This window comes from Sciurus carolinensis, chromosome 1 (genome assembly GCF_902686445.1).
Source record: "Sciurus carolinensis chromosome 1, mSciCar1.2, whole genome shotgun sequence".
Classification (NCBI taxonomy): domain Eukaryota; kingdom Metazoa; phylum Chordata; class Mammalia; order Rodentia; family Sciuridae; genus Sciurus; species Sciurus carolinensis.
Window position 1 is genome coordinate 195,857,290 of NC_062213.1, and position 15,314 is coordinate 195,872,603.

The window sequence follows — 15,314 nt, forward strand, 5'->3', positions numbered from 1 at the left end:
TCAGGAGTGGAGAGGCTTCTCCCCAGCTCCCTCCTGTCTCTTGCTCCTGATTCCACTCTCCTCTCTCAGCACCCAGCCCTGTGAGCGCCACCTGCAGGAACTAAGGAAAGGACCTTTTCCTTAGGTCCTCCCAGTTCTCTGTGTGACTGAAGGCTTTCTTGGTGATGCAGACCACATTCTAAGAAATGCTGCTCTAAGTCCTTGGACTGGAAAGGCAGAGGCTGGTCCTCATTGCGTCCAGTTCGTGTGCGAGTAGCCCTAGGGTGCCGGGAGAGCTGCCCTCGGCCACCAGGAAGCACGTGCACACAGGTTTTCTAATGTCTTCAGCATTTCCTGGTAGATCTTGTCTCTTGCCTGCTTCTCGCTGATGACTCTCTTCTTATTACTTACTGTGTAAGAAGGTCTTGGGATCAGTTTGTCTAGAGCTGCCCAGCAGGTCAGGGATGAGGCGGGCATCCATTGAGCACTATGATGATGAATAGGGAGGAAACTTAGGGGGAAGGGGAAAACTGTTGTTGCTGAGCATTTCCTGTAGGCCAGGCCGCCGTCCAGCGTTTGACACAGCGAGTCCCTCACAGCATCCCTCTGAGCTGCCATGGTACGTGAGGGATGAGGCACACTTTCTGCTGTTACATAGTTGAAGAGGGACGACCAGGGTGTCCCAGTCTGGGCCTTTGCTCTCCATGCCTCAGAAAGCCCTTGTGGTTTCCAGGGTCTGGAAACATCTTTGCTGTAGGTAATGGCTTTGCCTCTGAAATTTCAGGCAGCTGGGCTTAGGCTCGTTTCTTAATGGCCACTTCTCCCTGAACTGATTCGTGTGACCACCTCCTCCTTCCTCCCTCCAGGTCACCATGGAGTAACAAGTACGATCCTCCTTTGGAAGATGGGGCCATGCCATCTGCTCGGCTGAGAAAGCTGGAAGTGGAGGCCAACAATGCCTTTGACCAGTACCGAGACCTGTGAGTTGCTCCCTGCCCTTGCACTTCACTCTCGAGGTTTGATGGGGAGGCCTAACGAGCGGCTAGGCCAAGCCGTCTCCCCTGGATCTGCTGCCTGACTCACCTAACTAAAGGTCAGGACCACCTATGGCAGTATACAGGCACCAGATTGTTAGTAGAGTTGGCTCTCGAGATCACTCGGCCGTGAATGTCATCTTCCGCAGACTTCATTCTGTGTCGCTCTGTGTCACGGCTTGTAACCATGGCAGGCACCCTTGAGGTACACCTGTGTGTGTGAGACACAGCCAGATGTTTTGCATACATACGGTCTCAGACCCTCACAGTGTCCCAGCTGTATTAGTCCCTGTATTTCAGATAAAGAAACGAAGGCGCAGAACAGCTCAGGTGCTTGCTTGTCCAAGGCCAGTGGCCGAGCCAGGACTCATCCTCAGATCCGGTTCCAGGGCACTGCTGCCAGCCCGGCTGCTGGGCAGGACGAGCCCAGGTCTTAGGCAGTGGAGCCTCAGCAGCCCCTCTCCAGACTGCCAGCTGAAGCCTGAGTCCATCCCACCTCGGCCCCTGCCTGGAGGAGGTGGTGTTGCCAATCTATTCAGATTCCTTTTCCTGCCACCACCACACCACCAGAAAGATCAGTCACTTCATTAACCACTTGTAAGGAAAGGCGCCAGAGGAGACTGAAGTGGTAAAGTCTACACTGGAAACACCACAGAACTGTAAAGCGTCCCCAACTCAGTACCCAGTCCCCTCCTGGAGGAAGGCAGTCGGCATGCCTCCTCCCACAGGGGCTGGGCAGAGCACTTCAGGCGTGCAGGCCACCAGGTCATCTTTGATTTTGTGTCTTCTGTATGACCCTTCATAATGTAAAAATTACCTCCCTGGCTTCCAGGAGGGCGGGATTTGGCCCAGGGTTTGTAGTTGCCCGACTCTGGTCTCAAATGTAGGAGAGAAGGAAAATAAGAAAAACGAAGCATCGGGGCAGCTGAGCCTGTGTCAGACAAGAGGTTGGGGTGCTGGGACGGAACCCAGGGCATGCTGTGACTGAGCTGCATCCCCAGTCTTTTTTACTTTTTGAGACGGGGTCTCACTAAGTTGCTAAGGCTGGCCTTAAACTTGCCATCCTCCTGCCTCAGCCTCCTGAGTCACTGGGATGACAGGTGTGTGCCACAGTGCCAGGCTAAAAGAATGTCTCAGAAGCTGGTCTGGGATGGAAAGAGACACTCTTCGAAATCTGACACTCAGGCCAGGCACAGTGGCCCACACCTTTATTCACAGTCACTCTTTTACCTCGGTAAATGGGCTCAGGTAAGGAAAGACCCCTCCGAGGGAGGAGGCAGCTCATCCAGTGCTGCCTGGTGCCCTGCTGGCTGTGGTCACTGTGGGCTGCTGCATGAGAGCCAGGCCTGGTGGAAAGATGCCCAGATCCTCAGGCAGATTCACCCCACCAGAAAGAAAAGGCGTGATTGAAGAGTCACCACCTCCAGAGCAGAGCAGACACCGTGCTATGCCAGGAGGGCAGAGTGAGCAAAACTGCTGTGCCCAGGGCCAGTTCCAGACAAACTGGCCTGTGCCCCACCAGTTGGGACCATCCCAATGTTCGGGGAATTCCTGGATCTTGTGGATTTGCAGAGTTAAGACTATGCTGGGGCCCCTCAGCCACCCACCAGATGATGGAGAGCTGCCAGACTCCGCCCCTTCGGGAGTCAGTGTCCTTCTTGAGGGGGAGGGGAGCTGCTTGTTTATGGACTACACTTCCCTGTCAACCAGAAGGCCACACTGGACTTGCTCACAGAGACCTGGCATGCACCATCCCCTTTTTCCCCAGACAGACAGCAGGAGGCCCCGGTGCCCTGACCCTCTTGTCTGTGGAAATGTGTGCACAGTTTTGAGTCAAGCTTGCCTCCCTCCCAGTCCCTTATCATAAGCCCTTTAACCTTGTCCTTGCCTCCTGAGGTTCTTCTGTGGAAGGAAGAGGCAGTGAGCACGTGAGGCCTGGGGTAGACTGCTGTCCGCACCAGCAGCTTCAGGCCCCAGCTTTGATCTCTGGGTCTGTCAAGGCTTTGACTTTGCAGGGAACTGGAGCTAATAACCCACATGTGGAATCAGTGTGGTCAGTGACGAGGCTGGGGCTCGGGACAGCTGGCTCTCAGGCCCTCTGGCAGCTATTGTCAGCACCACCCAGACAGCCCTGTTTTTAGATAAACAACAACAGGGTCACGTTGCTGAAAATGCTTGGAGATGGCAGGTATATTTTGCTAGAGTGTGAGACTTGGACGAAGGAATCACCACTCCAAGTCACCTTGAATTTCATTACTTCCACCCTGGTCCCCAGCATCTCCTCTGTTTTCACCCCTCTCACCCAGGCCCCAGGATGGTTTTCACGTCGCAGTTTGCTTATGAGGCCCAACCATAGCATAGCTCCTTGGTCATGGAACCTCATCCCATGACCCAAGTGATCCTTCTTTTGGGGGAAAGATCTAGAAATGGAGCCTCCAGTGCAAGACACATGCTCACAGCTGCCAGAGAAATGAGGTCAGCCATGGGCCTGCTGCGAGCACTTGGACTCTGCAGGTCCCCGAGAAGGCAGGAGTCCTGTCTTGCTCCAGCTTGCTCACTGGGTCTCGCCTGGCCTCTGTCGGCCGGGTTCTGCCTGGGACCAGATGTTCTAACCAAAGGGCCTGGCACTGCTCTCTTCCAAAGATGACTGCTGCCATCCCCACCAGCTGTTGTGCCCCATGCCCTGCAGGCCTTGGCCCTTGGCTTGGAGCAGATAAGACCTTGAAACATGCGTTTGTAATTTATTAGCCTTACAAGTTAATTTTAGTGGGTGTGTGTGCAATTGATTGAAATCAAAACTTAATGAAGGCCAGAGTCTGGGGGGTGGAGGAGCAGGGTGGGGAGGCATTTTGTGTTCTTCCTTATTTTGGGTTTCAGATAAACTTCAAAAGCTTTAATTAGCTTTTCTAATCAACCCTTTTGTCTGGAAGAAGTTTACAGAGTGAAACAAAGCTGGGATGCCTATGGCAGTTCCAGAAGCCCAGGGTTCTCTCCAGGAGCATCCAGGGTGCTTGGTAAATGGGCCTTCTGAGGCTTCCACCTCTCTGGTGTATGACATTTGAGCTACCTTGGCCCAGGGAGGGTGGGACACCCGTATAGTATGTGAAGTTTGTCATCTTGTTCTCCATGGTCCCTGAAATGGCATGTTCCCAGCCGCTGGGTATCTAGGGGCGACTTGAGCACTGTTTCAGTACTGTGTGGAATTGCAGGTGGTGGGCGCAGCAGGGAGGGTCTGAGGAAACCTGCAGACGTGTGAGAAGCAGTAACCAACGTGCGCAGAGGGCCTCCCAAGCAGGAGACCCCGACCTCGGAACAGGGAGGACTTTGGCTTTAAAAGGGATTTAGCCTTGAGACTGTTTTGCTGAGTGACTGTGTCACCTGCTCTGAGCTGCTTCCTTGCCTCTCCACTGCAACCCTTCACAGCCACGTGGCTCTCGGCTGCCGGGGCAGCAGCATTTTCTTGATTACACAGCACAGCAGTTTCTGCGGAGATGTCTTCTCTGTGCTCAGGGTGGTGGGTGTGGAGCTGTTTGGGTGGCAGACTCGGGGAGGTGGGCCACTCTGTGGTGGTGCTGGCCGAGGCTGTATTGGACCGCCAGCCCCAGCAAGACCTCCAGTAAAGCTAGAGACTCCTGCTCAGTCCACCCTGGGCACCATGAGGACGCCTGCAGGACGCCATCTGCGATGTTGGGGGGAGCACTTGTGGTCATGCAGCACCTTTCCTGAGAGCCTGGCAGGGACGGGACCATGCGCTGTAGGTGCAGCCGCGATGTCCTCGCCTGCCCTGCCCTGCCCTCCTGGGGCTCCACGCTCGGCCAGGCTGAAGAGGCGCACGTAGGAAGAATGAGCCAGTGGGCAAGTGCTGCCCATCCAGTGAGTGTGTGGATGCGGGTCGCCCTGGGGGTCGTGCAGGTGAGAGCTGACTCAGCAGCCTGAGATTGCTCCTTCCAACCGCCTGAGGGCAAGGCCCACCTGCTGGCACTGGTGAACTTGAACTCCCAGAGGCCTCCCCTGGCTGATGGGCGTGGTGCCCAGACGGTGGTGCCTCTGAATTCTGCCTCCCCAGTCTGAGGTTTCAACGTGCGCTTAATACATACGTAAAGCCTGGGCGCGTGCTCTCCACGCAGCTCCCCTGCCTTGCCACAGTGTCACATGCACTGCCCGGCTCCTTGCTGGGGGGAAGTTTGTCCTGTGAGACTCCTGAGAAGTGTGCACACTCGTCCCTGGGTTCTCTGGCGCCCGCTCGGTACACTCTCCCTCAGTGGTTTGGCTTTGTGGCCTTCGTCCCAGTTTCTTGGCCCTGAGGGGCAGCATGGTGCCAGTCCTGTTTCCGAGTGCATCCTCAAACCTCACGCACTCTTGAGGCCGCACACACGGACCTGGTGGGGTGGCCGGGGCAGTGCTCTGAGCGGTGGGGAGCCTGTGGGCCCAGTTCCAGGTGGTTGTGGTCCATCAAGTAAGGCCACAGTGGGGCCTGGGCAGTGGGGAGAGACGCAGAGACCTGGGTGTCACTCTGAGGGGTATCGGGTTTGCCGCGGGTGGCCAGGGCCGAGGAGCCAGAGCTGAGGTTTGAGGCCCCAGGGCTTTCGCCTCCAGGACTTCTGTCTTGGGAGGCAGAGCCCTGCCTGGGGTGGGGGAAGCCAGGAGCAGAGTCATGCAAGGCAACGGAGAATGAGCAGGAAAGTTCTAGAACTGTAGGGTCTACTGGGCGTGGCACATCTACCCTCCCCTGCCCCTCACATTGGCATGTGTCCTTTCCTTGTCCAGAAGTGTGGGACCTTCTTGTGGATCTAAAGATCTCCAGAGGGATCTCGTGACAGGCACCACCTGCTGTGCCCTCACGCCCAGGGACAGCATGTGGAGACGGCAAGGTCATCTCTGTCTTTCTGCTTGCGGGTGGTTAATTGTGTTGGGTTTTGAGCTGTGCTGTTCACCTCCAGCCATGCAGGCGGCCTTAGCACGTCCTGCCTGCTGTGGCACTCCACTTGCCCCTGCCTTGGGCCTGCACAAAATTCCTGGAAGCAATGGGGACCCCAGGATCACTGCACTGTTACCTTAAATGAGCAGGGAAATGATCTGGGGAAGCTCCCTGCTGGGGGTGTGGAGTGGAGCCTGCCTCCCTCTCTCCAGTGAGCTTTAGGTCTTGCGACCCTCCTTTTAAGTGAGCCCCTGCTGCAGTTCCCAGAGCCCCTAAAGAGGAGCTAGACAGAAGAGGCCAGGTGTTGCCCACTCTGGGGACTAGTGACCGCACCCATTGTAGCCTTGTCACTTGGAGTCCTGAGGCTGCCTCTGTGTGAACTATCTGCTTTTCATCTGCTAAAAGAAGTTAAATGGGAATCAGGGGCAGGGAAACAGGTTCTCTTGTAAACATGACCCCCACGTCAGCAGGACTCGATTTCTCCAGGATTCCTGGGTTCCTGTAACCATATGGCACACAATCACGCTTGGGTTTCTGCAGTTTTACGTGTGATGGCGAAATCCACCCTGGAAACTGGGACTAGCGCCCTCCTGTGGTCAGGTCCTTGTCCTGCCAGAACCTTTGCAGTCCTGTGGCTGGGCTGCCTCCGTGTTCCTGTGATGGAAGGCCACCAGGTGGAAGTATCAAGGTCTCGCAAAGACTTTTTGAGGCGGAGGCTCCCCTTTCCAGAATTCCCAGTGTGGGTGTCAGTGGCGTGCCCAGCTTCCTGGCCACCCGGCTTACTCCTTGCGTGCTCTGCCTCCTCCTCAAGGCCGTAGGCGTACAGTGGCCGTGTGTGCAAGTGTAACTTACAGGCTGAAGCCATCCTGCACTCTGTGATGCTCCTCCACAGCTGGGATGTCTCACAAGGCAACTCAGTGTGGGGCAGGACCACAGGCCAGCCACACCAGTCCCAGCTGTCCGCTCCTCAGCTCTCTGACTTGGGCATGTTCCTTTATCTCTCTGGCCTATAGTTTTCTTAACTGTGAAATAAAGCAAGATTCCTGGTCCATCATGGGTCCTTAGAAGTGGCAGCTTTGGATGACAGTGATGGCTTTGAAATCTTCACTGTGGACTTGCTCACAGGATGGCTGAAGAGAGAGAGCCATGGCCTTTCCGCGTGTAGTGCACGGGCAGGACGCTCATGGTGGTGCTGGGTGTGGCTGCTCAGTCAAAGCACAAAACCAGAGAGCAGAGGGACAGCCCCTCCAGCGCCACCATTGTTTCCAGAGAGACCTTCATTATTTTCCTTTAAGTAAAGAAAGCCTCGTAAAGAGGGGCTGTAAAGAGCTGCAGCCGCGGTCCAGATGTGCACTTCTGAGCGCAACTGGCATTAAAGTCGCACATGCCTAAGCCGATTGGTATGTTTGCTCAAGGGGTTGTTGCACCTGTGTGCGCTGGAGGAATTTCCACACTACCTGTCCTGTGTACACAGCAGACTCTGGGACACGCTCCCTCAGCTGGTGAAAACAGCTGGTCTCAGCACACAAACGGGGTGGTCAGGTTTTAGCATCAGATGGGGACAGGGCAGTCTGAAGCCCAGTGTCACTCTTCCTCTGTTCGTATGGAGCTAAGTCTGGCCTCCCAGCTGTGGGGATGGGACCCTGCTTGCCACACACAGCACCTTGGGTTTCTGATGGGACATTTCCTAGGCAGTTGAGAACACGTCAAGGCTGTCGTCGTCTCCCACCCCGCCTGGAGGGAACGAACCTGTGAACAGGAACAAGCACCAAGGCCAGCACTGGTCCTTCCCTTCATCCTTCCCTCCTGTCTCTTGTTTCCCAGATGCACCCTGGTACAACCAGTGTAGGAAGAGAGGCCTACTGCCCTTGTCATTGTGACTTTCTGCAGCTCTCTGGACTCTGCTGGTAGCTGGTGGCCAGGACTCAGATGCCTCTCCAAGTAAATGGGAGGTTTTCCTCTTTTCCCGGGGTAGAGTGGAATTTTCCCTATCCACGGGGACCGCGTGCCCTTTTTATGTTGTAAGGATGTTTAAGTTGATCCGAAAAACAAAACTGCTGCTGTAGCTGGAGCCTGGGAAGGAACTAGAAGATATTGCTCTGGGCCAGAACCTCAGCTCCCAGTGGGATGGCCCTGTCCCTGGGTTTTATTCCCCCCTTGCTATAAAGTCGTTCCTCATGCTGGGAGTCATGCCTGTGTGACCTTGTCCTCGCATGTTCACAGTGAAGTCCTTCATGACACTTACCACAAGTCTTGCTCCTGCTGTTTAGGGAGATCTCAGAAGCAGAAGAGACCTCATCCGTGAGGCAAGGACAGGGATAAGCAATGGGCACATCTCGTGGGATCTCGGAGCGTTGGACCTTTTGAGAGCCAGGACTCTGAGCTTGGCACTAGACGACAGAGGGTTCCACTGTGTGGATTTTACCGACAATCTTAGTCTGGACTGTTCAGCTGGCACTTCAGATAGCCCACCTCATCTGTTCCCCGGTATGTCTCCTTGAAACAGTCTGGCAGGTCCCCTGAGAACTGCTGTGGTGCTGTCCCCAACTTGGAGGAAGTGCAGAGAGCTAATTCACGCTTCCTGGACTCAGTTCTAGTCTACTTTGTCTTGACTCTTCCTTTCATATCTGTTCCCAAGCTTGACAGCCTCCAAGGAGGGTGGCCTGGGTAGGTCATTGATGACAGCAGATACAAAGTTCCAGAAGACAAGTAGATATGGTGGAGTCATGTCTGCGAGATGATGTGGAGAGTGACCTGGGGCCCAGTGCCCCAAGCCTGGAGTGTGGAACACATGAGGAAGCATTCCAGGCTCAGTGCATGTCGCAGCAACCAGGCATGGCTACAGGAATGCTGGCCGGACCAGGTCTTGGTGGACAGCAGCCCCTCTGCCAGCCAGGTGCCAGTGCGTGAGTCTTCAGGTGTGAGGGTGGGCATTGCTTTCTGTTGCCCTGCCTAAGAAAGACCTGGAGGTGCTGAGGAGGAAGAATCCAGAGGGGCACTCACGTCACAGCTTATGAGGGACGATGAAAGGGTAGGAAGTCCAGAAAAGAAAACTCCTGGGGTTTATAAGCCATCTCTCGTTATGTGAAAGGACCTTTGAGGAAAGGGCATGAAGTCTTTTTGTGTGGCTCTTGAAGACAGAAGGTAGAAATTTTCATTCAAGTCTAGAGAAAACTATTAGTCAGCCTGCATGCCTTCCACTTGCTGTATTTAATAAAGCTGGCCCCAGAGGAGACCCCTGTTCACATCTGCAGAACTTACCTTCCCGTGTCTCCCACCTGTCTAGGTCTGGGGGCCTCTCTGGGCATCATAAATGTCTCAGGCCAGAGGTCCAAGTCTTCAGAGCCTCCTGGCCTGAGCCCAGCCCTGTGATGGTGGCCCAGCCGGGTAACAGCTGAAAGGCCACGTCTGGGTGAACCCCAGGACTGTTGGGTTTGTTTCTGGGCCAGTGCTAGGAAGTCCTTCCCAGCCCGTCTGTCCCTTTGGTTGTCTTGTGGTGGCTCTGTCTTGCGACCTACTACCTGCCAGGTGCCTTTGTATGCAAGCCTGTGCCCCGGGAGGCAGCTTGGGGAGGGGCAGAGGCCAGCTTCCAGGCCCACTCCAGGCCGTCAGCGTCAGCCCATCGCATTTGCCGCCTGCCATGGGCCAGGGCTGTGGATGGGGTGAGTCCTGTTACAGCTCAGTTTCTCAAAACGAGTTTCCATCCAAGGTCTCCGTGCACCTCGGCTGTGAGCACTCCATAAAGCTTCTGGGGCCAAAATATTTTCTTCTTGCTTTTGTGAAGTAGGTCATTTTAAGTGTGAGGTGTTATGTTTTGCTTTTCCCTCCATTCCTCACAAGTCCTGGCGGGGAAGAGTTACGGATATAACTCTTATAACACGTGACTATGGCATTAATCAATGGAAGAGTGGCTTTTAGGGAGGATGACCCAGTACTCGACGGTTCTGATCGGCACTTCGGCTTCGAGCCGTTCCAGGTGCAGGATCTGGTGGTGGTGGAGAGAACGCCACCTGATGCCTAGTGAAGGCCTTGCCTTGTGCTCCCTGGTGCCCTGATCTGGAGCTTCTGGAACCTGACTGATCGTCACACTGTTCCCCAGTGGTGGGACCTCATGCCCCAACCCCGGATGGCCCACCTCCTTCGTCCCAGCTTCTGAATCCTCTGCAGGTCCATTGCCTTGGCGGGGGTCCGTCCTTGCTGGGAGGTCTTGGGAGCCATCATGGAACTCCTGGCACGCAGCTGGTGGCGTTCACTTTCTGTGGGCGCAGCAACGGGGCCGTCTGCCTTCTGCGCCCAGTTGCGCCGTGCGTTGTCTGCCCTCCGCGGTGAGGCCCCCGCCTCACAGCCAGCTCCTGTTTCAGGCCACTTCTCCAAGGTCTTGCTGAGGTGGTCCTGCTCCTGGTGAGGGCTTTGGGGTCATTTGCCATGGGCCCCACCCCGTGCGCCCTGGCTTTCCGCTTTTGTCTTGGGCCCTCACGCCTCACGGGCGTTCTCATGCCACCCTCTTGACCAGAGGGTCTCTGGAGCTCAGGCCCCATCTGCTGAGCTGCGGCAGTCAGCCCAGCACAGTCTCGCTCTGTGGAAAACTGGGCACTTCAGAACTCTCCAGCGTGGCGGAGCTCAGCGCCGGGCAGCTGAACCCTCACGGCCTGCTCAGCGCTTGGCACGTGGGATCTCATTCCCATTGACGTGCGAGGCCCGAGAGTGGGTCACCGGCAGTGGCAGAACTACCTTGAGGAAGCAGCATGTTAGCATTAAACAATATTAATACTGTTTGACTCATTAAATACACAAAGGCCAGGGAAGTGTCTCCATGTGTGTGCTGTTAGTCCTGGCGAGCTGCTCCTCAGACGGCTTCATGTGGTTTTAGACAACATTTTAGCACATTCTTAAAATACCCGCAAAAGCCTTTATGTAAAAACTCATAAATGTGAACCACATAAAATTTATTTTTTTCCTTGTTTCATGTCATTGTGATCAAAGTACAGTAGGTAAGAATAAATCTTCAAAAACTTGTTGAGGTCCCTCTTTAATTAATGCTTCACGTGCAGAGTAGAACCATAAACTGTGTAATGGGGGGACCGTCTGTGTGCCCTGCAGACACCCCACCCAGGCGCGCAAGGAGCTGTCCTGACAGCGCTTACAGAGAGGCTGGTGCTGCTGGGCGATCCTGGAGCAGCCCTTTCTGATCACTCTGTCCTCAGCCTTTGTCTTAAGAGTATCACGTTGAGACTTGTGGCCGCCGGAGTCCCTGGAGGCCCCTCTTGGCACATGAACACAGGTCCATTCTTGAACTGTCAAGATGTCTGGGCCATACCTGAGCAGGCCAGGTCCCAGCATGCCTGCCACCTCCACAGAGAACACCCGGTTCACTCGGAGAGGGAGTCCATTCAAAGCCAGAGGCCAGCAGCATCATCTCCAGCTCCACTGCCATCAGTTCTTTGTTAAAGTCAGATTGACTGTAAATTAGGATCCTGCCCAATGGAATACTGTCCAGCTGTTACGAACGCTGTGTTATGGCGCTCACGCGGCTCTGTGCTAGTGATGAGGTGCCAAGTGAAAAGAGCCGAACTCGACATGGGGCCCTTGCTGTGCGCATGGTTATGGAAAAGTTAGGCATCTGGACAAAGACTGGAAGGGACTATGGAAAAACCAGGTTTATGGGACATGTTGATTTATGGTATTGTGGGTTAATTTTTAAATGTCCTTCTTTTATAATGTTCTTGTAATAGATTTTTTTTGGGGGGGGGGGCGGGTAGTAACCCACAGGAGGTCACAGCCGGGCTTGCTTTTCGCCTCCTTCATCTCTGGCATTTGGAAGCTAGACCTGGTCTCTGCAGCCCACAGGGAAGCAGGCTGCCGGGGAGAAGCTGCCATTGTGGGAGTCGGGCCACAGGCAGGGGCCTTAGGGTGCCAGCAGCCGGTTCCACCTTGTAATATATTAATGCTGCTGTTTCAGTTTTTTCTGGAAGAAAGCAGAACACTAAGGGATGGGGCTGAGGGGGCAACCTTAGGCCACCTGGTGCTTTGGAACTGGTCACCAGATGGTGTGAACAGGGCTGCCAAGCCACCAGGTTCCTCCTGTTCCCTTCCGGAGCAGCCGGGCCCTGCCGCTCCCCAGTTCCCAGCACACAGAAGGGCAGTCCTCTGACAGGTGGCCTTGCGACCCTCCCTGAAAACAAACCAGGAGGAGAAACGGTGTGTTAGAACCAGGCCACTTGTCACCAACAGGAAGGTTCCCAGAAGGCTGACCTTCTCTCCAGCCTCCTGAGTTGTTAACTCCTGACCCAAGCGAGTCACCAGAACACTGAGAACAAGCCAGAGTCTTCTGAGCTCATGCCGCCCGAGCACTGCAAACCTCTTGTCCAGCAGTGCTCCCATCTAAGGTGACAGCAATCACCACCCGGCACAGGAGATTCCAGAGTGGCCTCGTGCGTGCCCATCGCAGAACTGGTCTAGAGGACGATGGCCCCACAGGGGCAGAGGGACTCCACCCTGAACCACAGACCTCCTCTGCTTGCTTCCCCCATCTGGGGAAGGGAAGTTGGAGAGAGAACAAGCGCATTATGCCCCAGAGTGGGGTCCCTGCGTGCCTGGTGCTGGCTGCTGGGCCCCATGGCGTCTGTCTGTCCCTGCGTGCTTCACTTCTCACAGCCCACACTGGCCAAGTGAGGCTCCCTCCACAGCATAATCGGCATCCGATGGGTGCTCACTGAGGGATTCCTGTGTCTGCCACACAGGCCTGCCCTCTTCTGCCCATGACAGTGGGAAGGAGGCCAGGAATATGACAACTTGACCACGTGGGGAGAGTGGGGTGGAGAAGTGACGGGACATGGTCCTGCAGAAGAGGGCTGGCCCCGTCCTCCTGAGGGAATCCGAGAGGGAGGAGGCCGGGTGCCACCTGGGCATGAGGAGGCTTGGGCACTCACAGGTCAGTGGGTGCCTGCAGTGTGGGCGTGGTGGCAGATTCTTGCCACCAAGCGGTGGGAGGGGCCGCTCCCTTGGCCTGGTCTTCTCTTAATCGCACTCCACATCTAGCGTGTGCCGACCTTTAGAACGCGTCTTCGTTTGAGGTAGTTCCACACTGAGGTAAAATTGCACAACAGTGTGATCGACCCTTGGCGTGTGCGGTTTTGTTCTAGGACCACCACCACCCCCCTGGACACCAAGGTCCTCAGACGCTCACGTCCTTCGTGTGAAAGTCCACACATGCTCAGTACAGATGCGATTTTTTTCTGAATGTTTTCAGTCCAAAACTGGTTGGGTCCAAGTATGTGCAGCGTAGCTCCCGAGGGCCGGCGACCCGGAGCTCTGCACGCCCCACCCAGGTGCTCTGCACTGGCCTTTCCCACGTCGTTTCCTTTCTGTAGACCTGCTTTGTTGGGATATGATTCATAGGTGCATGTTAACTTTTAGTACTTAGATTTTAATGTCAGAAACAACAGTGATCATTTGTCAGTATCTACTTTTTTTTACTGTATTTTTTTTTCTCTCTCTCAGCAGTTCTCTAAGTAGGTGTTTTCCCTGTGGTCCACGTTCACATAGCTGGTCCCCCGTCACCCTCAGCAAATTGTTGCTTGATGAACACACCACAGCCTTTGGACTGGCCCATGTGTCGTGCCTGGTCTGCACCTGTGACCAGTCCGGGCTGTCAGGCCTGAGGTCCCGTGAGAGGGTGCCAGCCCTCTTGGCCTGCTCCCCAAGGTGCCTGCTGTACTGTCCACTTGGGGTTTAGTTGGGATCCATAGGCCCTGGACTTTCTGGTAAAGAGAGACCCGTGGTTCTCAGAACAGAATTGTTGCCAGCAGAGTTTGAGGTACCAAGGCAGCTGATTCTGTTCTCTAGACCACTATGGATGGCAGCTCCTTCAGCCACAGTGGTCACCTTGAGTCCTTGAGTTTGGGATCCCAGTCTAATTAACTTTCCTCCTGGCCTTTTCTTTCCCTCTTCCCTTGATCATAATTGGGGGTTTTCCATATTGACGTGGCGCTGAGGAGGAAGCTCTTATCCTGAGTGTAGCCTTCATTTCTGGCTAGGGTTTTGTAGCAAGTCGCTCTAGAGAACCCACAGGAGAGCTCGGGGATGTGGCTCAGGTAGAGCACTTGCCTGGCTGTGCAAGCCCTGGATCCGATTCGTAGCGCAAAAACAAACAAGCACCCCTGCCACCAGCAGGAGCCTTGGTCTGGCCAGGGAGGCCAGTGTTGCTGTGCTTCCCATTTCTCTTCTCGAAGAGCCATCCCCTCCCAAAAGGCAGAAGTATCAGACATAGTCATCTGCGGTAAGGACTGCTTCAGCAGCAGTGGCTTCCATCGATGGTCTGTGATGAACCCTTTATCTGGGCCGAATCTGAAGGCCAGAGAAGTTTAGTAAGCTTGACAGACAGAGATCTCAAATTTGAGTTTATCTTTATGACTCCTAAGCCCATGCTCTTTCTGTGCCCCCTAAAGGATGCAGCACCCTCCTTTGATCGGGATATATCCAAGGATCAGCCCTAGAAGCATTGCAGGGAGGGGCCTTACTCCCAGTTTCTAGGTACATCCTTGCCAGCTGACACCCTGAGGCCCAGGCTGACATCTGTACTCCCTTGGCCTCCCGTGGACACTTGGGCCTGTCTCTTGCAGGTATTTTGAAGGCGGTGTCTCGTCTGTCTACCTCTGGGATCTGGATCATGGCTTTGCGGGAGTGATCCTCATAAAGAAGGCCGGAGATGGATCAAAGAAGATCAAAGGCTGCTGGGACTCCATTCACGTGGTGGAAGTGCAGGTACGGCCCAGCACGGTGCCACGGCCAGCAGTGCTGCCCCTTTGTCCAGCAGAAATTCCCATGAGTGTTCCTAACAGTGCCCAGATGGCGATTAATCAGGTGACCATTAAAGATAAAGATTCCAGAAGAACTTAATAAACTGAATTGCAGGACCTGCCCCTTCAAAAGCCATTTGGGATTTTTAAGGAAGGTGGTGCTGCCAATGACTCAGGAAGGGGCATGTGAGGGGGACCCTGAATTTGGGGGCCACTTGAGACCCTCAGCTTGGGTTGCACCCTGGTTCTGATCCCTATCTTATCCCCCCAGGAGAAGTCCAGTGGCCGCACTGCCCATTACAAGTTGACCTCCACGGTGATGCTGTGGCTGCAAACCAACAAATCCGGCTCGGGCACCATGAACCTCGGAGGCAGCCTGACCAGACAGGTAGAGTTCCTGTTGGCAACCTCTTGCCAGTGTCCACAGCACCCAGCCTCAGAGCTGACCTGCCGGACAGGCAAGCAGTGCTCCCCGCTTGGGTCGAGTGCATTTGGCCAGCTGTAGCTCCACAGGGGTTTTCAGATCAGGGCCCCCTGAGCTACAGGCGTTGCACGTGCCTGCCGCTTCCCAGCTGGCTGCCTGCA

General features: G+C 55.0%; 1 protein-coding gene across 2 annotated transcripts in view; it reads left to right on the forward strand.

Moving 5' to 3' along the window:
- Window positions 1-15,314, forward strand: part of Capzb (capping actin protein of muscle Z-line subunit beta) — a 117,441-nt gene that overhangs the window by 83,430 nt on the left and 18,697 nt on the right. For both annotated transcript variants that reach the window (XM_047552019.1, XM_047552028.1), the window contains exons 4-6: window positions 846-959; window positions 14,553-14,694; window positions 15,001-15,117. In XM_047552019.1, coding sequence (XP_047407975.1) covers window positions 846-959; window positions 14,553-14,694; window positions 15,001-15,117 — 373 coding nt within the window. The remainder of the gene's footprint in view (window positions 1-845; window positions 960-14,552; window positions 14,695-15,000; window positions 15,118-15,314) is intronic.